At 39.1% G+C, this 24,379-nt stretch overlaps 1 protein-coding gene across 5 annotated transcripts in view; it reads right to left on the bottom strand.

Annotated features, from left to right (window-relative positions):
• RABGAP1L (RAB GTPase activating protein 1 like) overlaps window positions 1-24,379 on the bottom strand; it is a 642,929-nt gene that overhangs the window by 26,012 nt on the left and 592,538 nt on the right. For 3 of the 5 annotated variants that reach the window (XM_055084169.1, XM_007113437.4, XM_055084170.1), the window contains one exon: window positions 1,011-1,103. In XM_055084169.1, the coding sequence (XP_054940144.1) occupies window positions 1,011-1,103 (93 nt within the window). Of the gene's footprint in view, window positions 1-517; window positions 826-1,010; window positions 1,104-24,379 lie in introns of those variants that run through there. The other 2 variants (XM_028488591.2, XM_028488592.2) reach the window with 1 other exon arrangement.

The following is a 24,379-nucleotide window of genomic DNA, read 5'->3' as shown; positions in this document are numbered from 1 at the left end:
AGTGGCCATGGCTCACGGGCCCAGCCGCTCCGCGGCATGTGGGATCCTCCCGGACCGGGGCACGAACCCGTGTTCCCTGCATCGGCAGGCGGACTCTCAACCACTGCGCCACCAGGGAAGCCCCATTGCAGTACTTTTTGGCATTGCTGAATACATACATTTGGCAATGTATGAATACAATATTCTCTTGTCCTAATGTACTGATGTGGAGAGGGAGGGAATCATTCTGTATCTGTAGGAATCTGAAGAATTAAAACATGCTGAAGAGAGACACGAATATTTCAGTTGGAAAAAAAATAAGTTTGAAATCAGTACTTCCCCAACATTGCTTCATGGAAACATTGTTGCTAATTACCATTGAGGAGATCTTTATGACTGGCCCCCGTTTTTTAAAATACTACAGTTAACTAAGATATTAAACTGAAATCATCTTGATTCTTGAACTGCATACTGTAATGAAATGTCACTGTTACGCATAAATTTGTTTGTGGAAATAAATGTTGCAACAAACACCATGACTGTGCTCAACATAGCTTTGTGGTTTTTATTTTTCCTTTTGAGTGAGTTTGTATTTTGAACATTGGCTACAGACAGAGGTAAGTCTGAAACATTCTTGTGCCAGTCTTGAAGCAGTTCGCCTTCTAAAAGTCTTTGTGGATGTGACTGTGCACAGCTAAAACCGTACTTTGCCATTTTCCTTTTTTCTCATTTTTGAAAGTAGTCGATAGCCACTTTCTCTCTTTCTTTTTCCCTCTCTTTCTCTCAGCTTCTTATGAAGACTCCCAGTATAAATGCAACGGGTGAAGTTACCTACAAATATACAAACTGAAAGAAAAGAAATATTATGGTTGGCCACTCAGGAGTCTCCTGAGATGAAAACATACCTGGACATTGAGCATGGTCAGAGTCTACATCAATCAAGAAGGAACAGAGGGAACAAACTTTCCACAGCTGCTGCTTTAGGGGAAAGAAGGCACTTGGCTCTGACAGGTGACCCCTGTCTCCCATACCTTGTATCTATCCATTGGGTCTTCCTGCTGCAGCTGACTCTCTCGCATTGTCTGATATTCTTTCTCATATTTCTTTAGCTTCTTGGTCGGTACCTGCAGGGATTAGAGGACAAGCATGTTAGTCAAGGAGATCATTTAAGAAACCATTTTCTGATGTGCTTCCCAACGAAGCCTCTGGCATTCTAAAGGAGCGCACCATACTCAATGTAGGGGGAAAATCTAGATTCTAGAACAGGGTCTGCAAACTTTTTCTGTAAAGGTCCAGATAGCATACATTTTAGGCTTTGCGGGCCACACAATCTAGTTCACAATTCCACTGTTGTTATTGCACAAAACCTGCCATGGGTAATACACAAACAAATGAGTATGGCCGTGTTCCAATAAAACTTTATATACCAAAATGCGCTGTAGTCTGTTCTACAACACTGCTGATATAGCATCACTTTTTCTTGTTAATGTATTTAACAGTGGTGTTAATTCTGTTAACTGCCTTTCTTTAAGTAAAATTCACTCTCCCAACATGTTAAAAATGAGAATTATTATTTTATAAAAATAAAATATTGAGCAACACAAAAAATTTTTAATGGAGCTAATACTATACCAGAGAGAAAACAGATTCTAAAATCGGTAGGCAAATTTCTATTTCATAATGGTTGTCAGGAGAATTAAATGACAAAGTATCTAAAATAATGCCTGGTTCATTGAATTTTTTAAAACTGTGTTTTCAGAAAATATTCCAAAATATTAATCTGTTTTAAGCTATTACATGTTATATATAACAGACTAAGTCTACTCTTAGGCTTTTCTTGGACAATCAAAATTATATAATTCCTTTAGACATCAAAATCTTTCCTTAACGTTTAGGTCCTAACATAAATGCCTTGAAATGAAGAATAAATTTATCTAAATTTTTAAAAAGATAATAAGTGCATTATCTGGCTAATTACTGGGGACTCAGTGAAGGCAAGGACCATGTACTGATGCCCCTCAGCATCCATCATGATGCCTACCAATGTAATTGGCCCCTAGGAGGCCCTCAACAGATTGTTTCTTGTCGACTTCAAAACATGGTATTTAGAAAACATGTAAGTGTGTGAGAGAGAGAGAGCAAGAGAGAATGGAAAGCACCAATGAAAATAAAATTATCTTATGGTTTTCCGGGATGAGGATAGTCTCAATTCTCTTAAATCTGGCCACAGAATTTGTTAAATAAAACGCAAAGACACCAGGTGTCTTTCCCCAGCTTATTCTAGTTACTTTGTTCTTTCCATCCAGGAGCACGGTGAGTACTGGAATTATCTGCTTCTCACCACAACTGGGAAGCTGCACACAGTCCAAACCTGTCAGGTAGTGTAAATCATTCAATTACCACATGATGACAGTATTCACCTGGCTGATGGGGGACTGCCTACCCAATCAGACTAGAAGAAAGAACATTTTCCAGCATGTAACTGAATTGCAAAACCACTGCGGAATATTGGCATGAGAAACTCTAACCCTTTATTACTTCATCTCCAGAGACCTTTAACAGTATGCTGTGACCAACGAGAGTGCAAGAGAAAGAAAAACACCACCTGCCAACTGCGTGGCCTCAAGATCATTGACAAACAACAAGGAAAATATACATGGTCGTGTGCTAACAAAACAGCAACAACATTATTTTTCTTGACTTTGAGAGGGGCAATCTCCTCTAGTTTTCTTTTCTCTGTATTAATCATATACTCTGAAAACCAAAACCAGACTCTCAAGACCAAGTGGCAAATCACTGGCACTGAAGTAGCCCTGGAGCTGACGAGAAAAGGGAAGAAGTCCCAGAGTTTTAAGCAGTGACAGGGGTTTCCCGTGGATCTCTAGAAGGAGGGGTCAAGGGAGAAGTGAGAGGATTTGTGTGGAGGCATTGTGAGGAGGGAGCCTACTCCAGCAGCCACTTACCACAAAATGAGAAGGAAGTACAATATGTTAATATTTTTGTAGCTGAATACTGGTACCACTGGGTATCAGGCTGAACATCAGTCTTATGTGGAAGTGTTTTCCGCATAGTTCTAAAATGGATCCATTCACCAATAAGTGAATTACATGTTACAAGATTGTCTCTAGAGAATTTCTTCTAAAACTGTATTTTTTAAATTGGAACTATGACTGAGGGTTTTTTTTTTAATATGTAAGAGTGTCCTTTTAAAAGTCAATCTTGTTATATTAAGAGGTTCATTTCAAAGTTAACTTTTTAAAAATGCATTAAACACCCCTCAATAAGCTAATCCTTTCCCATCTGGCTGAGATTCTAGGATGTTTGGCTTCATCTTGTTCAGGGAAACAGAGCAGGTTCCCAGAACAATATGTTGCTAGGAAACCTTCCAAGCTTATTTATCTTGTGCTGTGGGGTGATATTGAGCATCCACCTGTGATTGGCACAAAGTAAAAGGGGGAAAAAAGGTGGAGGAGGAAGGAGAGCTGATATGAAACTCCCTGGTTTATGAGATAATCAAAGAAAACAGACTGTTACAGTTTTCAAAACTATATTTCAGGACAAAATTGATTTTATTTTAGGGAATGTAATATTGAGCTTGAATTTTTTCTTATCAAAGAAAGGAATGAAAAAAACCTCTTTAGTATGTAGTTTTAATTAAAAAAACATAAAGTCATTAAGAATTATTAGAACTTAAACAACCTACTATCTCAAGAGCAGTATCGGTATCTCTCCCCTTAAGTTAAATAAATTTAATGTAAGTGTGTACTTGAAGAATGAGACGTATAGGGGAGAGGAGGCTTCCCTGGTGATCTAGTGGCTAGAACTCTGAGCTTCCACTGCAGGGGACGTGGCTAGATCCTTGGTCAAGGAACACCCCACATGCCTTGCAGCGTGGCCAAAAACAAAACAAAACAAAAGAATAGGGGAGGATCTGCATAGGTTATATGCAAATACTATGCAATATATAAGGGACTTAAGTATCCGTGGAGTTTGGTATTTGCGGGAGTCCTGGAACCAATTCCCTGTGGATGCCAAGGGTTGACTGTAATTACTAATTTGCATTACTCTTTCTAAAGGTTAATCATGCAGGCCTCAGTGGGAGATGTAGGAGGGGAAGACTGAATAAGAATACAGTAATTCCCTCTCATCCACAGGGAATGTCTGAAACTGCAGATAGTACCAAGCGCTACATACACTCTATTTTTTCCTATACATACACACATACCTATGATAGTTTAATTTATAAATTAGGCACAGTAAGAGATTAACAATAACTAATAATTATATAGATAACATGCTGTAATAAAAGGGTTACTTGAACACAAGCACTGTGATACCACGACAGTTGATCTGATAACTGGGGTGGCTAAGTGACTCCTGGGCAGGTAGTGTACACAGAGTGGATACGATGGACAAAGGAATGATTCCCATCCTGGCTGAACTGGGGTAGGATAGCGTAAAATCTCATAACCCTACTCAGAACTGCTCAAAATTTAAAACTTATGAATTGTTCACTTCTGGAATTTTCCATTTAATATTTTCGGACTGCAGTTGACTGAGGGTAACTGAAACCTCGGAAAGTGAAACCACAGATAAGGGGTGACTACTGTATGCTCAACATTCTTCGTTTCCCATGCTCTCTCTCTTCTTTTCATTTAAAGCACATATTTCCTGTTTTTATACGACTCTGATAGAATAAATATATATACATATAAGTATATCAATTAATTTTAGATGAATTTGTCTTAATAATCTTTACCTCAGTAACCATATCCACCTGAGTTACTTTATTTCATATTTTTTACTTTTATTACGTTATTTTGAGTACTCCTTATAAATACTTGAATTTCATGTGCGTTAGTTATTTCTAATAAAACATACTTCTCTTATGTATATGATTTGGTTAGGTTTCCTGCTTATCAAATGTGATTTTTATACATTTAAGGAGTTCAGGTGGCTTTAAACAATAAATCTTAAATTTGGGGTAGTAATTAATGGAGTAATAGAACCCTTAAGTCACAAATTTGGAATACACCTATTATAGTAACTTAAGGAAAATTTATACATAGAAAAGAGGGAAATGACACAATATAGCAGAACACATGTGTGGAGATTTTCAACCTGATCTAAACTCTGCAGTATATATGGAATGATTGTTGGCATATGCTGATCTTATGAAAATAGTATTTCAATTTTGTGAAAAGTTGGTTTAGAATTTAACTAGAGAAAAGAATCTAGGAGCCATTCTCAAGGTGGGGGAACTTCTGGCGCTTTGGGTGGAATAATTTTTGGTTGTGTTAGACCCCACTTCCCATTTCTGAGCCTCTAGCATCCCTGGCCCATTTGACATATCACCTATTAGATGTTAGTCACGCCCTCCAGTCATTGTGACACCTAGGACTCACACACACTTTCCAAACAGAAAGGGGAGGGCATTGGGGGATGGGAGGTGTGAAGGGTAGATGCTTGGGAAGTGGAATTCGTACTAAAAACCACTGCGCTAAAAATTATCAATGAAGGACTTCCCTGGTGGTGCAGTGGTTAAGAATCCGCCTGCCAATGCAAGGGACATGGGTTCGAGCCCTGGTCCGGGAAGATCCCGCGTGCCGCAGAGCAACTAAGCCCGTGCGCCACAACTACTGAACCTGCGCTCAAGAGCCCACAAGCCACAACTACTGAGCCCACATGCCACAACTACTGAGCCCACATGCCACAACTACTGAAGCCTGCGCGCCCAGAGCCCGTGGTCCGCAACAAGAGGAGCCATGACAATGAGAAGCCTGTGCACTGCAACAGAGAGTAGTCCCCGCTCGCTGCAACCAGAGAAAGCCTGCGCACAGCAGCGAAGACCCAAAACAGCCAAAAATTTTTAAAAAATTAATTAATTTTAAAAAAGAAACCCTCTTCTTTAAAAAAAAAAAAAAAAAATTATCAATGAAGACAAAGGAGGCCTGGCCAGCATGCGTTGTTTTCAGCACTGCATTCATAAGGGATGCTCTGCTTTTGATCAGCAGTAATCGGCATTAAGAAAAACATGAAATGCCTCCATGTCAAAGAATTTCCTAACAGTTTTAAAGCTATAATTTAGAGAACTCTATATTTAAGCCTATCAACAACTCTGTGAAGTAAGTATTATTTGGATTTTACAAATAAGAAAACTGAAGAGAGATAACTTGCCCAAGGTCACACACAGCTGGTAAACAGAGTCAGAAATGGGATCCAGGCAGTCTACCTCCAGAGTCTGCCCTCTTCAACCACCTGGATCTACTGCCTGCGAAGAGGAAATTTGTTGGGGTGGGGGGAGGAGCGCCTCAGTGGGGGAGGATTTTCATTATGACTGGTTCATGTAGACTACCTTGCCCGATTAAATAATGCTGTATTTCCATGTGCTAAATTTTAACAGGGGCCCAGTCACTTGTAAGAGCTATTTCAGGGTTTGATGAATCTGCTTCTCTATTTCAGAAATAAACAACATAAAAATATTTAGTGATAGATACAAACTCTGGCAAAGTAAATCACAAGTTTTGAAAAAGGCTGATAAGATCTAGTCAATATTTTCCTGATGGTCAGAGGTCTGAGTGCATAAAAAATGATCAGGCCGAAGGTATTAACCATTATGTACTGCTCTTACTTCAGATAATTTCTTAGGATAAACAACAATGATCCCAATTTAATATATTAATCACTGGACAGAGAAAAAATAGATAAGTAGCAGAGTTCCACATTTCTTGGTGATGGGGAGGAGGGGCGCAGGCTGAGAGTTTGGGGTTTTTTTTGGCTGCGTTGGGTCTTCATTGCTGTGTGTGGGCTTCCTCTAGTTGCGGCGAGCAGGGGCTACTCTGTTGTGGTGCGTGGGCTTCTCACTGCAGTGGCTTCTCTGGTTGCAGAGCACGAGCTCTAGGTGCGTGGGCTTCAGTAGTTGTGGCACGCGAGCTCAGTAGTTGTGGCTCGCGGGCTCTAGAGTGCAGGCTCAGTAGTCATGGCGCACGGGCCCAGTTGCTCTGCGGCATATGTGGGATCTCCCCGGACCAGGGCTCGAACCTGTGTCCCCTGCATTGGCAGGTGGGTTCTTAACCACTGTGCCACCAGGGAAGCCCAGGCTGAGAGTTTTTAATTCAGAGTCACTTCCGTGAAGACCTATCAAGATCTGTGGACAGAAAGTGGATCAGTGGGAACCGAAATTCTAAGTCAGTTTGCAGAAGTCCAAAGGACTTGGAATGAAATAGATGGGAAGAAATCAAAAGGAGAAGACATCTAAGAAGAGGGAGAATGTCCTTATAGGCTTCACTTAACCCTCTTCATGGTATTCAGCAAAAGAAGCTATTCTGACTCTTTTAGAGCTTTTAGCATTAGGAGGAGGGGAACAGAGTCGATTTTACCCCAGGGTACTGGGGGAAAAACCTTCAGAGAACATAAAAGCCTATAAATGATTATTCATTGTGTTCCTTTTTATTGAGGTATAATTGACTTATGACATTATATCAGTTTCAGATGTACAACCTAATGATTTGATGTTCGTATATATTGCAAAATGATCACCACAATCAGTCTAGTTAACATCCATCTCCACTGTTACATATTTTTTGTCTTGTGATGAGAACTTTTAGGATCTACTCTCTTAGTAATTTTCAAATATGCAATACAGTATTATTAACTATAGTCACCCTGCTGTACATTACATCCCCATGACTTATTTATTTACAACTGGAAGTTTGTACCTTTTGACCCCCTTTCACCCATTTCACACGACCCTGAGCCTCTGGCAATATTAGTTGTATTCCAATACTTAAGGAATACAATGGTTTAAGGGATTGAGGACAAGAAAAGTATTTATCTCTTGCTGTAACTCTAACATAACTCCCAAGGCTTATAAACATCAAATTACTAGGCATTCTTTTCCTGAATCCACACATTAGTCCACAGTGCTGCACTTCCTTTCATTTCACTGGGCATGCTCAGTTTCCCCAATTTCTCAAGCCTAATGGTGCACACACCTGTGACAGGTTCCTGTCCTCATTCATGAATAATTGCATGAAGTGAGTCACTTTCCAGCATTCATGGCTCACTCCTTAATGTAGTGTGCTCATCAAAGTATCTATGAAAGCTTCTGAAATATCGATTTCTACTTTCTTTACCATGTTGTAATATAAGCTGTCTGGTCCCAATGCTGTAGCAACTTTAAGAGACACTTGCATTTTATAGAAACTGCTTATCTGTTCATTTCTAATTTCTTATCTCCAGGCCTATAAATCTAATCTCGTATACTATTTTTATGGAACTCCTTGGCACTTCTGCTCTAGAGCTTTCCTATCAATAAATAATATCTGGAGGTAGAGTAATTTCTTTATTATCTATGTTTTGACAACTCCTAAATTTAGAGTTCCCAGCCCAAGACTTCTATTGAGCTCAACCTACATAATTCAACTGCAAATTTCATATTATCATTTGGATGTTTCACATTTGAGATTATTTTCAACCTGGAGACACAACCCACTCCCTACCCCCCAACTTACTCTTCCATGGTTCATCTTCATCCAGATGCTCAAGCCAGAAACCCAGCAGTCACCTTTGACCTCTCCCCCCATCAGTGATCATGAAGTAAGTCACTAGATTCTATACTGTATGCCTCCAAATATATCTCTAGCTTGTCTTCTTCTTTTGAACCTCATTGGCACTGCCCTAGTTCAAGTCATAATCACCTCTCATCACTGCAATAACCTCCAAGCTGGTCTCCCTGTGTCCATGCTTGCTCTACTCCCAAAGGTAGTCAACTTTTTTTTTCAGGATGCAAATCTGATGTCATTCCCTTTCCTAAATTTTTCAATTGCCTCTCGTGCTTAGGATAAACAGAAAAATACTTGACATAGTTCTGCTGGTGCTATAGGATCTGGTCTCTATCTACCTCTCCCCCTCACTTTCTATGCCTGTATTTCACAAAAGTGGGGTTCACCCATCCCAAGGGGTACATAAAAGGATCCAAAACACACAAAAAGGCAAAAGGCAATTATTAGAATTTTCAGTTCTACTTCTTTTTTTTAACCTCAACTTTTAAAAATGTCTATATTTGTGCCGATTTTATCAAAGTACATGTACCTAATTTATTTTTAAATGAATATTCATATACTGGAGGTATATGCTTAAATTCCTTTTACTGACAGGAATGCACGATCAAAAGAGTTTAGAGGGCTTCCCTGGTGGCGCAGTAGTTGAGAGTCCGCCTGCCGATGCAGGGGACGCGGGTTCGTGCCCTGGTCCGGGAGGATCCCACGTGTCGCGGAGCGGCTGGGCCCGTGAGCCATGGCCGCTGAGCCTGCGCGCGTCCGGAGCCTGTGCTCCGCAACGGGAGAGGCCACAACAGTGAGAGGCCCGCGTACCGCAAAAAAAAAAAAAAAAATTCCTTTTACTAACAGCAATGCACGATTAGAAGAGTTTAGAGACAACCAGTCTCTACTGCAGCCACACTGGACTTCTTTCAGTCCCTTTGACGCATCATACTCTGTCCTGTCTCAGGATTTCGATCCTGCTGTTGCTCCTGCTGGGACGGATCCAGCACATTCACCTCAAGATTCTAATTCAAAAGGTCTGAGGTATGGTCAGGCACCTCTATGCTTATAAATTGCCTGCTCCTCAGGCAATACACTGTCCATCTGAAAACCACTGGATGAAAACATCAAGTGCTGGAAAGGGAAGAGTGACAGACAGGCTAGAGAGGCTTTTATGAACTGGCCTGAGAACATAATCATCGGTTTCTAAGGGAATACCCATCCTGAGTTTCAAACAACCAATTATTAAATAAACTTTAGGAGAGAATAAATTTGTTAAGATCAGGAAAAAACTCAAGAAAAGCTGAAATTTTTAATGTTCTAAAATAGTTCAAGAATCTATTATATAAGCAGTTTGGATATAAGGACAAAATCAAGTTTTAAATAAGGGAAAACCCATACGCTTCAAGAACAATTATTTAAACAATAGAGTTACTCCTCAATATTATATGTAGGGTGATTTAGGGGTTAAACAGGCTTAGTTTATACTTGAAATCTTGCTCTGTCAAATACTAGATATGTAATTATAGAAGCAATTCATTTAAACTTCTTAATCAGGGGACTTCCCTGGTGGTCCAGAGGTTAGGACTCTGCACCCTCAATCCCGAAGGTCAGGTTACTAACATCCCACAAGCCGCGTGGCAAGGCCAAAAAATAAAAAAAGAAAAGAAAAGAAAGTATCATGTAATAAACCTCTTAATCAGAGCTTCAATTATTTACTTTTTAAAATGGGGGTATAACACAAATAACAACTACCATGTCCATCTCCTTTTATTAAGCGCATACAGCATGCCATGGCACTGGGCTAAACACTTAACATATTTTATATTACTTAAGCCTTACAAAGTTGAACTGGGTTTACTATGCCTATTCAATAAATTGAGTACACTGAGAAAGATTAAGTGACATGCACAGGGACCACAGTAATGACTGACCCAATAGGCCTTTTTGACACCAAAGGTAAAGCTTTAATTGCAGTATGTTACATGGCTGTAATCCACCCAGCACACATAGCTCTCAAACCCAAGACCCTTGCTAAGCCTCATCAGTCGCCTGCTGCAACTAACTGAGCAAATCAACTGCAAGATGACAGAGATACTTTAACACCTGACTGGGAGGTGATGAACCTAGGATATCTGCTGTCTTACCTGGCATAAAGCAGGAGCTCAGAAATATATACACCTCCTCCCTGAACTTTCTGGGCAAACTAGAACAAAAAAGGGAAGGTCAAATAGACCCTAAGGTGATTGAACCCGGAGTTTAACTCTGGGAGAAGCCTGCTTAAAATTCCATAAAGTCTCAAGAGGGGGCAGTTTGAAATAATATATTTTCCTTCTCTCCCAGGCTTCTGAAAAAAGTATTGAGGCATAAACAATCAAGGAGATTTACAGCTTAAAGCAAATTACCTTAAGGTAGTGGAATCAGTCAGAGCTTAGATGGAACATTTTTTGAGGCCTACAGCTTCATTGAGAATGCCCTTCTCTGTGTATTGTTTCTCATATTTATTTCTTTCTGTTCCGCCTGCTTCATGTACTGATTTGTACAAAAAAAAAAAGATGGGTTCTTTTTTTCACCCACATGCAGCAGTTGCAACTGGGTCACAACTATTCCTTCTGTTGGTTTTTAAGTCTTTTTCTCAAATTTTTTTATACTTGAAGGAGAAAAAAAGACATTTTACCTGTTTTTAAGCAATACAAATCCTTATATCTCACTATGTTGGTTAACTTCCATTTTAGGCTGAATTATGGAAATTCTGTTTCCTCTTTGTAATGATTAAAAAGCAATGATATCTTAAGTTGGTATACCATACTGGATGCTTTTATTTCCTTTGGTGGGAGGTGCTCAAAATCCACTGTAATATCTCATGTAAAATTCCACTTCTGAATGAGTTTTTTATTAGAAATGTATTGCTTAAAATGTTTATTATAGTTTCGGAAAATAACAGAATGACTACCAAGTGCTAAAAATTGAGACTGTAAGATGGTATGTAATACACTAAATCTGGTTACATGTTGAATGGTATTGGTCTGCTTCCAGGGAGTAGATTAACCAGATGTAGTCCCCAAACTGGGCCACAGAAAGCTGATACAGCTATGCATTCAGAGCAAGCTAATTAAGCTTATTTAAAACTAGACAATGAGACAGAGGGGAAGAATGAAAGGGGAGCTAAGTAGGACACTTCTTTATTACCATCAAATGCTATGTTCATTAGAATAGTGCTGGCCTTTGCACTGAGGATGCTGAGAAACCTGAAGCAGTACTTTCATGTCAGTTTCTACTGGCAATTAGATCAAAAGTAAATATATACTATTGCGAAAAATATTCACAGTAGACAGAAGGCTATAGACATTTATGCTATAAGAAATTTAATTCAAGACTAATATGCCAAACAGCAGCTGTATAAAACAGTCTGAGTACTTCCGTCTTCAGAGAAATTCACCTTTACCATACCAGACTATCTGAAAAGGAAAGCAGTGGGAAAGAAAGAGAAATGGGGAAACTTTTCTGTATTCACCTATCTTTAAGGTACTACCTTAAAGGTAGTAAGTCAAACTGGTTAGCAGTTATCAGCAGCAGTATTAAACTGCATGATGATTGCACTGCCATTTTTATACACCAACTTTTTAACATGGGAAGAAAAACTCATACCTCCTTTGCATTTTTAAAAATCACCCATTCACTCACTCATTCCACAAATATGTATTGATTATATACAGTGTAGCAGGCACAGCCATCCAGGAACAAATGCACAGTGTATCCCCTCAAGGAGCTCAGTCTGGTGGGGAGGAAGTCTTTGAAGAAATGATCACACAATTGAAATCAATACTGCACTTACATAAGGTGAGTGCTCTTCGGGAGAAGTAAAGGTGGAGGGATAACAGTGCACAAGGTTCTAATTTTGATTGCTTCTCTGAGGAATGACAATGAAGCTGAGACTTGAAGAGTAAGTCAGCCAGTGAAGAGTAGGGGGGGAGAGTGTTCCCAGCAGAGGGCACGATGGGCACAAGATGGGAAAGAGGAAGACCAGCTACATAATTTGCCAGGACCAATACAAAATGAAAATCAAGGCCCCTTGTCCCAAAAGTGAGAATTTCAAGGTGACAGTAGAGCATTAAACCAAATGCAGTCGCGCAGGTCACATGCCCATGAAGCTGGCTGGAGGGACTGAAGGCCAGCTGGAGCACAGTGAGAAGAGAAAAGGCTAGCTGAGGCTGAAGAGGTATGCGAGGTACACAGGCACCAGCCCAAGGTACAGGGCCTCCAGGGACCAGCCTCACAGACCAACCTACTATTGTCTCCTTCACAGTTCCACAAATAGTTACTAAAGAGCTATTGTGTAAGCCAGGCTGTTATGCAAGCACTCTTCTGTGTGCTAAGAGGAAGACAAAGAAGATAGTCTTTGCTTTTAAGCAGCTTACAAATAATTGCATTATTTAGGGTAGAATGTGGTAAGTTCCACAAGAGAGTATAAGCACCAATTTGTGGGAGATTCAAGGCATGAAGATTACTCATTTGAGGTAGAGTATGTAAACACAAAGACAGAAGAACTTCAAACGGACTGAAATTAGCATTCTTCTGCCTTTAGAGCAATGATTTGGCCATATCACTGTATAAACAGCAAACACACTGAGCACTGCCTTATATACCAGGCACTGGATGCTATATGCTTTACATGTATTAATTTATTTTAGCCTCACACCTATGAGGTAGGTGCTATTAATTTTCCTCACTTTACAGAGGAGGAAGCAGAGAGCCAGAAAGGGTAAATAACTTGCCCAAGGTCACAGAGCTAGCAAGGTGGGGATTTATTCCAATCCAGGCAGTCCAGATCCAAAGTCCTTGCTTTGAACTACTATATGATACTACCATTTTTACAAACATTGTTTTATTTTGCTTTTGACAGTCTCTATGTTATTCTTGTGCCTTTTTTATTTCTTCTCCCTGATCTTCTGTTGTTACTTTAACCTTTTTATGTACTTGATTAGCTATATATACTGCCTCAAATTGGCTAAGAGATACAGAACAAGAAAAATAATTTTCCTAAAGATTTTTCCATCGTCATCCTCTAGAGCCAGAGTTGGCAGAAACAGCAACGTGAGATACATTTGGGTATGGATTTCTGAAGATGACACAGACAATGCTACTTTCCTCTGCTACTGATAACAGTCCCAATGTATCTTTGTACTGATGGCCAACTAGAGCTGAGGTAGTTATGGACAATTACTACTGACTCCTTGAGAACTCTGAATGCTGAATTAGTGGAACTCTGGGAACCCACACATTGTCTCCCAGTGTCCCCAGGACCCAATGCTGGATCTGTTCCTTACAGAATTGAGAAGTGCATGTATGTGCTCATTCATTCAACAAATATCTACTGTGTACAAGGCACTATGCCGGATGCCATGTGGGATACAAAGATAGCTATGACACAATCCTTTCATCAAGAAACTTACAATACACTACAGACTTTGAGTTATGCCATCATTGAAATATGAGCCTCATACTGTTATCGCTTAGAGGAGAATATTTTCACAAATCTACAAGGAAATTTAGGACAGACTTTAAAATGGAGCTAGCATGTAAACAAGCATTGTCCTGGAGGGAGCTGTTGCTATTGACCATTTGCAAGTGTCAGGATTTTTCTTTTCATCTTCATCGTCTTCTTCTCTCTCTCTTTTTTTTTTTTTTTTGGTAGAGATCAGTAGCCTCCAAAGATTGGAGATAAGCATGGCCATACGTCTCCGCCCCACTTCCTTTCTACCAGGCAGGAAGCATCGTTTGTTAGGTGAGAGTCGACAAGCCCAGCATATTCGGCTGCAGGTGTCATCCTGCAGGTTTCAGACTGCTAGCTTACCAGAATCTTACATGCAATCCATGTAAGGCTAGAAGGCCTATATAGCATTTCTAGCCAATCCAATTAAAAATTATTTAACATCCTTTATGCTAATTAGAAAACCCTTTAGTGTAGAGTTAAATATAAGTAGGTTGAATTTATAGCCGTTATCTCCTGATTAGGGTCTTTCCAATGCTAAACAATTACCCCTGGACTGTGTATTCCCATTATCAGGGTGCTTCAAATATTAATCAAGTCCAAGGTGTAGACTAAAACTAACACATATTATATCACACTGTGTAGGTTTTAGTATTTTAATGTAAATTACAGAGAGTATAACAGTAAGGTAGGACTGTAAGAGCTACAGAGAGGGGCAAGATAAGGAGGGAACAGCTCATTATGGCTTATTTCTTTCCCCATTCCATAAAGGAAGCTGCAGTGCTGTAAGCAAAGGCATGGATCTAAAAACATGGGCCTACAAACTGTGCTACACAGCTATGTTTGTCTGGGTGAGGAGCTAGATGCCTGGTGTATGGCACCTGCAGAGCAGGCTGGAAAGAATACCCTGGAGCCGGGTCATTAGAAGATCTAGGTCGTTGCCAAACTGATGAAAATGTGAACCTATTTTGGTAGTTGCTAGTTCAGTGACCATATTTTCTGAAATAAAAAGCAGGTACATGGGCTTAACAGATGTTTGTACCCATTCTGGATATGAGAAGCAATCTGGAATATGAAAGAACATAAAATACTAAAATTTTAAATTGTTTCGGTAGCTTATAGGACTTGGTAGAATATTTGACATTAGAACCATCTTTTTAAAAAAGTCTTGTCCCCGGACTTCGCTGGTGGAGCAGTGGTTAAGAATCCGCCTGCCAATGCAGGGGACACAGGTTCACACCCTGATCCAGGAAGATTCCCACATACCACGGAGCAACTAAGCCCACGAGCCACAACTACTGAGCCCGCGTGCCTAGAGCCCGTGCTCTGCAACAAGAGAAGCCACCACAATGAGAAGCCGGCACACTGCAACGAAGAGTAGCCCCCACTCACTGCAACTAGAGAAAGCCCACGCGCAGCAATGAAGACCCAACGCAGCCATAAATGATAGATAGTATTTAAAAAAAAAAATAGTCTTGTCCCAGTTATGATAAGAAGTCACTGAGGTTTTTAAAATAGGGCAACAGGGGCTTCCCTGGTGGTGCAGTGGTTGCGCGTCCGCCTGCCGATGCAGGGGAACCGGGTTCGCGCCCCGGTCTGGGAGGATCCCACATGCCGCGGAGCGGCTGGGCCCGTGAGCCATGGCCGCTGAGCCTGTGCGTCCGGAGCCTGTGCTCCGCAACGGGAGAGGCCACGGCAGAGGGAGGCCCGCATACCACAAAAATAAAAACAAAACAAAACATAAAATAGGGCAACAGAAAGATCCTAACTGTGCTGGTAAGAATGTTCATTGGAAATGGTATACATGCTAAACTAGAAAAGGGGATAAAGAAAAGGAGGAAGGTGGCAACTGAAAGAATATTTATAAAGTTATGAAAATAGTTCAGGAGAAAATGCCTTTGTTAAGAAGGTGACAGTACAGGAATTCCCTGGCTGTCCAGTGGTTAGGACTCCACACTTTCACTGCTGAGGGCCCGTGTTTGATCCCTGGTTGGGGAACTAAAATCCCACAAGCCATGTGGTGAGGCCGAAAAAAATTTTTTTTAAATAATAAAATTTAAAAGAATAAAAGAAAGCGACAGTAGAAATGGAAAGGAAGGATCATTGAAACCAATAAAAGAGAGGTCTTCTAAAGCAAATCTTCCCTGGTCATTTTGGTTAGGCCAGGTCATCCCTCCCCTCCTAAAACTTCTTTAGAATTAGTCTATTTCACTTTTAATAATCACATATGGCTGTAATGAGTTTTTCCTGGGTTTGAAATTTCTTAACCCAATTAGGATGCCTTATGGCAAAAAAAAGAACCCTGCCTTATTTAAAATTGGTATCTACTGCTTTAATCGAACACAAAGCCGAATACTCAGTAGATGCCTAATGCAGATTTGTTCAGTTAAGTATATTCTTAATGTCTCAAGGTTCAAAGGGATTTTGTGAAGTAGTTTAAATATTGGAATAAAAAAGACAGATAGACTATGCCCATGTATTTTCCTTGAGTATGGGTATTACTGGAGATATGTGATGACAGAGAGTTGATAAGTGGAAAGACATAGAAATCCACTTAACATAGGATATTTTTGTTACCTAAATGAGAAGATTGTGATAACCAATTAAAAATGGCAGTTTTCCTTGATATGTTTGACAGAGCCAATAATTACCTCTGCTTTGTGGGGCAATTTCTAAAGTAGTGCATAACAATGAGACTATTTGAGGAGACTTTTTATGCTATGCAATTGGATGCTGTTTCCTAAATTGAAATTCATTTCTTTAATCTTGGGGGGAAAGACATAAGTAAAAACATCACGCATACTAAATGCTTAAAACACGAAGGACAGATATATAGACATATACCTGACAATCAACAAGAGTATGTGTAAGACAATTCTCACTTTGAAAAAAAGGTAATATCAAACTAACTTTCTAAAAGTTAATTTAATCATTTTTGAGGGGAAGTAGATCAAATAAAAATATACTTGCAATTAGGCTTTGCTGCACAGGTAGAGAAAAGGCTATAAGATTGGTTTTTTGTGTATGCCTGTTTAAGGCCCATCTACTGCTGTTTACACATGAATGATTGTTCTCCAAAGCTTGGGGTAGAGTGGCTTTTATGTTCCCATTTCCATGGAAACTGTGAGGAGGCAAGAAAAATAAGGTATGGGGAAATGTGTACGTCAACCCTCACTTCCCTTCCACCCATCCAGCCCTCCTCATTTCCATGGGAACGGAAATTGAAAGACCTCCAGCAGCTGAAAGTGAAAGCTCACTCACAGATTTCAGCTGTCTGAATGTCAGCTGAGAGCTGACAAATGAGAGTTTATAGAAGCTGTTAAAATTTTTAAATGATGTTTTCTCTAATAAATTCCCCACTGTAATAATTTACAAGGAGGAAACTGACTATATACCTAGCATGAGAAAGAACACTCAAAGGGATCTCTTGAGGCTTAGTCTGTTGCTGTCTTTCATAATTCCAATATCATGTATCATTTTAAAACAAATGACTGCGATAGGACAGGCAGTGAAATGAAGAGTGTGCTCAAGTCACTCTGATGTCACAAACTTCCTCCAAATGGTGGACGTGGGAAAGTGTGGAGGAACTAATTAAATGGAGGGAGGAGAGAGAAAAGGAGAGAGAGGGGAAGGAGGGACCTGATTTAACTTTTAAAATCGATTTAATTATATCTTATTACAAGAAACTATGTGAAGATTGTCAGCCACACCTAGAGTTGGAACACTGAGTCCAATGATGTTGGTGAGAGATCTTGACTTAAGCATTTGTAAAGAATTCTATAAACATACAGTATTGTATTCAAATCTCCCTGGTTGGAGTTCAAATGGGGAGGTATACCCATATATATACATATATATTTTTTTATTTTATTTTATTTTTTTGCTACTGTAATTGAAAAGGACAGGCCAGAACTTGCTAAAGATTACCCATTTCCCCTCTACATCCAAGGGCTAAAGGATACACATGTAAAGTGACTTATAGATAGAAATCTGTTTTAAGCTTTTAGCTCAAGGGGAAATATCCTCTTCAACATGATCCTTTTAAACATATTCGAAGGTTGAGAAAGAAAAAGAAGAATTCTTTTTGTTTTATATGTCAGTGACTCAATTTTATCTCTGAGGTGCTTTTTCACTCTTTATGGAGAGGTTGTTACTCCAAATTGTTCCCTATAACTTGGCTTCTACTCACACATGCCTCAGGCAAATACAAAACCTGAACATTATCTAATACAATTCAACAGAAAGGTGTCAAGAGCATTGGCCAACAAGATAAGTAGGAATATTATGATAAACCTTTTGGGGCCTAAATGGGCTCTTTATTCTTACCACAATCTCCAACGTGATATTTCCAAAACAAGAATATAAGAACAAACTACAGAGGAACTCCAAGTTAGGATATCCAGTTTTCACTGTTGATTCAAGTAAAGTCTAATTTTATTCATGTCAAAAAGTACACATTGAGAACCTACTCATCATCTAGCTCCAGGTGCTAGTAATACTAACATTTATGAGTAAGACAGAGTTTCTAACTGCCAGGTACCTTTTTATTTAATGAAATATTACTATTTTAAAGTTAATCTTATAAAAAATAATATATGGAGCTCTCCTTCCCCAGCTTCCACTACTATAGACCTTGGTATACATGAGGGTTGTCCTGAGACTCTGTAAATCATTTATAATGTAACATATAACTTATGCTATAAAATTCAGGTTAGTAGTTGAAAAAATGAAAATGAAGGTGAATCTATAAATATGGGACCAAAGTTATTGATAAATTCTGGTACTTTCCAATTCTCCATAAATGTTTTTTCTTTCTCTTTTCATAAGCAAATTTGTACTGGCTAACATAATAGCTAAGATAGTTTTATGAAGCACTTTGCTGCTTATATAAAGTATACAGTGATATAGGTTCATAACATAGATAGACATTACTATGAAACTTCATCATGCTTTAGCTTATTCCAATTTTTTTTTTTTCTTGCTTAAAACCATAACTTCCTTGGCCTTCATGTTCTCCTCAATTCTACCATCAGCACTAGTAGCTCGCTTTCTCTTTGGAGATGTTTTCCACTCAGAAACAAAGTTAAGTTGAAATCTAGATGCTGAAAAGAAGTCTGGGCTCATCAAGACTTGCTCCTCACCAGCCTCACAGGGCATATACTGACAATCAGGACTTTTGCAAAATTACAAAATATTAGTGTCATGGCTCTTAGGGGAAAACTCATAAAAATGCTGAAATCACAAATCATAAATTCATGAATTAAAAAATCTATATCATAAATCTTGGAATACTAAGTTTTTCAAATTTCCTTTTTCAAAGCTAATGATTTTCTGTGAAACATTTTCAAAAGATTACTCATAAATGCAAATATGTAAGGACCAGACCAAATTAAGCCAAAGTTCATATTAAGTGATTTACTTCATCTCCTAGACTCTAAATTTGAGTGGGTATGTATTTATGTATCTACTGTTTCCAGTCCAGAAAAAGTCAAAGGTATTACACACCTAAATATTCTCAAAACTATTATTCACATGAACACAGAACAGAGAACCCAGAAACAGTTACAAAATTGTTGTGAAAAACAATAATAAGGGCCTTCTTTGAGAATAAAGAAAATGAAAAAAATCAGAAATATCAATCACTGTTTAAGAAGGGAGTCAGTTTTAATTTAAGGGAACCTTTAATACAAATTGAAAGTATTTTTAATTCAGGTACTGTGTCATAATTATTCCTTTTTGCTGACAGAAAAGCTAGAGGATACAGAATATATCTGGCCCAGGAATCTAAACAAAGAACAGATTCCCTGGTAATCCAGTTAAGGTGAAGGTCACAACATTGAACCAACTATGCTTTGTTCTCCAGTATAGACACAGGTATTTTTGGCTTATATTTTCATGCCATTCAGGAAAAAAAGATGTTTTCATAATGATTATACCAATTTACATTGCCACCAACGGTGCACAAGGATTGCATAGAATATTTTAATGGCTGCAGAAAACATAGCTTGTATGGGAAAGTAATAGTTCATTAATTGTATATCTTTATATGTGACCTTAGAATTAAAAAAAAAAACAATTGTACAACTTCCATTGCTTTGATATTGCTGTTACCATTTCTGATCCCTGCTTTAACTGTTTCTGTTACGCTGTAATAAAAAGGTTTCTAAACCAAAAAGACGAAGCAAACTTTAATTCTTCTACAACTTTATAATTTTCCCTAGAGGACTGTGCTTTCCACAGACTGTGAGTTGATCTGGATAGATACTCCAGTCTGACCCAGACGCAAGGCCATAAATGCTGGGGTGGCTCCAAAACCCTAAAAATGGTCCCTAAGCACACCTGACAACCAGGGAATCTTCATTATGCAAGAGATAACCTCAATAAAGACTGGAATACTAAGTAGAAAATCCACCTTCCCCAGGACAGTGGGTCTCAAACACTAGTGTGCATCAGAATCTCCTGGAGGGCTTCTTAAAGCACACATTACGGTGCCCTATTCCCAGAGCCTCTGATTCATCAAGTCTGAGGTAAGGCCTGAAACTGTGCATTTCTAAGAAGTTGCCAGGTGATGTTGATGCTCCTAGTCTAGAGAACCCACTTAAAGAACCTCTGCCCTAGTTTCCTCTTATTAGGGCCAATTCTTGAGTACTTGTCAGTCATCCAATTTCCTTTTGTAACCAACCCATGAAAACAGAGTGCAGGGTGGCCTCAAGCAGAGAGACTGGGCCCAAGCAAAGTGAGGAGGGTAACCATGCAAGGAGATGGCCTCATGGGGGACATTAGAGTCCAAGAACGGTGAGGAGGACATTTACACAGAGAGGCAGCCTGGCATGGATGTGCTGCAGTTCAAGTGGAAGATGTCCATGAGAGGGGTGCAATCTGACATGGGGAGTTAGGGCCCCAGCAGAGTGAGGAGGGCAGCCACACAAGGTGGGGGTGAGGGACAGCAGAAATAACAGACTTATGCATACAAGGGGATTGATGGAACAAGTTAAGGATCCAGATTTCTCAGTGTCAGAGAGAGTAGTTATAATAATGGAAAGAACACCTATGTTCATAGCAGTACTATTCACAATAGCCAAGACATGGAAGCAACCTGAATGTCTATCAACACATGAATGGATAAAGAAGATGTGGTACATATATGCAATGGATTACTACTCAACCATTAAAAAGAACAAAATAATGCCATTTGCAGCAACATGGATACAACTAGAGATTATCATACTAAGTGAAGTAAGTCAGAAAGAGAAAGACAAATACCATATGATATCACTTATATGTGGAATCTAAAATATGACACAAATGAAACTATGTAACAGAAACAGACTCATGGACACAGAGAAAAGACTGGTGGTTGCCAAGGGGGAGGGGGTTGGGGGAAGGATGGAGAGGGAGGTTGGGTTTAGCAGATGTAAGCTATTATATATAGACTGGATAAACAACAAGGTCCTATTGTATAGAACAGGGAACTATAGTCAATATCCTATGATAATCCATAATGGAAAAGAATATATATATATATATATATATATATGTATAACTGAATCATAAACAACAAGGTCCTATTGTATAGAACAGGGAACTATAGTCAATATCCTATGATAATCCATAATGGAAAAGAATATATATATATATATATATATATATATGTATAACTGAATCACTTTGCTTCGCTATACAGCAGAAATTAACACAACATTGTAAATCAACTATACTTCAATAAAAAATGTTAATAAAAAATTAAGGGAAAGAGAAAAAAACTAGGATGAACCCTGTAGTGTTGGATTGGAAGTGGAGGTAATGGTGCAAAGTCAGAGTTTTCACGTGTGTGTGTATGCGTGTGTATGTGTGTATTTCCTAGCTCTGTCTGCTGAGGGGGCCTAGAAGCAATGATACCTCCCTGGTGAGCATAGCTTCTGCACAGATCTTGGTTTCTAAATACCATACTCTACTAAAAAGAACGAGGGCTACTTAAATAAATACCTGGTTTCAAGGCTAGAGCCAGGAAAGCACAAAAAGAGCCTGGAATATCTTGTTGTTCCAAAAGCAAGTTATGCTCAGAGAATAATAGGAACATGTCAAATGACACAGACACCATCTTGGAGGAGCTCCTAATGGCTAAAAAGGGGATAATTTGAGCTTTAAAATGAATAATGATAGGAACAAAATAGAATATTGAATAGGAAATCACAAGTCCACATAGATACAAATGAAATAAATTTAAACTCTGATTAGGAATGGGAAATTGACACAATTTCAAAGCCCTCACCACAAAAATCTTATTAGTTATGTAGGGGAATAGAGTGACTTTACATGGACCTGGCAGGAACCACCATTAGTCAAACGATCAAGATGAGCATCACCAGTAATGGACGAATCAAAATTGTGCTCCCTCTGATAGAAGGGACACAGTGAGAAAAACAGCATCATCTCTGCGACAGTCTGGTCAAAATGTATACCCTAAATCTAATCGTGAGGGACCATCATAACCATCAGACAAACTCAAATTGAGAGACATTCTACTAAATAACTTAGTTCGTAATCTTCAAAAGTATCAAGGTTATGAATGTCAAAGAAAGACTGAGCAGCTGTTCCAGACTGAAGTTGTCTAAAGACAGAGGTTGAACACAGTGTCTTGCTCAGAGTTCATCTTTAAAAAGTTCTTTTAAATAAATGAATAATTTGAAATATTAAAGAAGAGTACTGACTTTCCAGAGTGGTTCTGACATAGTCCTACATGAAGAAAGGAGAAATACAAGAGGATTTCTCTAGGTCCTTTCTAGTTTACCAGTTCTATCCGGTTTACTATCTACCTTCTCATCTATCATTCAGAGCACACTGAAGAGTAGAATTTGAGTGTGGATAGCTCAGAACTGCACTGGACAGGCAAATAACCACATACCAAAGGAACATGATCAGTCTAAGGAAAGCTGCTTCATAATTTAAATCTTAATACTAAGAAGGCAAATCTCAAACATCTACATACACCTGGACACAAAATGGGAGGCAGACAATGTCTTCCACAAAAGAGGCCAGCACATGCAGTCTTTCACATGGTATTTCTGCCACTTGATTATAGGCTCAACCAGGAAGTAATCAAAGACAATACATTTACATGTTTTTAATTTTTTAAAATAAATTTATTTATTTTTGGCTGCATTGGGTCTTCGTTGCTGCACGCGGGCTTTCTCTAGTTGCGGACAGCAGGGGCTACTCTTGGTTGCGGTGCGCAGGCTTCTCATTGCGGTGGCTTCTCTTGTTGTGGAGCACGGGCTCTAGGTGCGCCGGCTTCAGTAGTTGCGGCACACGGGCTCAGTAGTTGTGGTGCACGGGCTTAAGTTGCTCCGTGGCATGTAGGATCTTCCCGGAACAGGGTGCGAACCCGTGTCCCCTGCATTGGCAAGTGGATTCTTAACCACTGCGACCCCAGGAAGTCCCTACATGGGTTTTTTAAGTTAACTATTATCCAAGCCTTCTGGTATAAAATAGGAGTCATCTTTTTGCTTCCTACAGTGCCTAGGTCTGCTGGCAAGTAGTAAATGTACATCTAAAGTACTATCAGTTTATTTTATAACAGCTTGAGGTGGATACAGTAACCAGTTAGTCAGAATCTTTAACACCTTTAGGCAAAAAGCAGCATAGAACTATATATGTTACATGGATCCAAAAACTCCCTGCCTTCCTCCTTCCCTCATAAATACTCCCATTGGCTGAGACAACTAATTCTGGTTCAGTATAGCTGAGTAAAACACATGACAATAGCTGTCTTCCCTAATCTCTCTCTCTCCTTTTATTATTATTTTTTAAAATATAAGTCTTGCCAGGGCTGAAGCAAGCTTTGATTTGACCCAAAGCACTCACTTCTATTAAGCTTGAAAAGCCTCACAAAGAAAATCCCGGAAAGAAGATCAGTGAAAAAAGCATTAACTGTTAGAAGCCATAAGAAATGACTTCCCTTATTCAAAGAATTCAAAGCTAGGCTTAGAGCTAGAGTATTAGAATATCAATCTTGCCATTAGCACTAGGGATTCTGAATTTTATTCTTAAAATATAATGCAAAAGACATCCCATCAGCTTTCTCCTTTAAAACAGATGGGAAATGTTCATCATATAAGAAAGTACTGAGTTTCACTGGACACATATATTCATTCCCACCACTCAGAGCCTGGCCTGGAGGAGGTACAAGTATATTGTGAAGTACCCTGAGTGTAAATGAAATGAGGCATTAAGAGCATCCACATTGCTTACTTTATCTCTCTCCTTTAAAAGAGGGGATGATGATGGTATGATTTTTTAAATGTTTCTGGTGAAAACCAAACCAGAACAACAACAAAACCTCACTAGAATTGGGGGTTTAAAAAAA

The sequence above is a fragment of the Physeter macrocephalus genome, chromosome 4, assembly GCF_002837175.3.
Source record: "Physeter macrocephalus isolate SW-GA chromosome 4, ASM283717v5, whole genome shotgun sequence".
Classification (NCBI taxonomy): Eukaryota; Metazoa; Chordata; class Mammalia; order Artiodactyla; family Physeteridae; genus Physeter; species Physeter macrocephalus.
The sequence above is the reverse complement of the archived record's forward strand: the minus strand, read 5'-3'. Positions and strand labels throughout refer to the sequence as shown.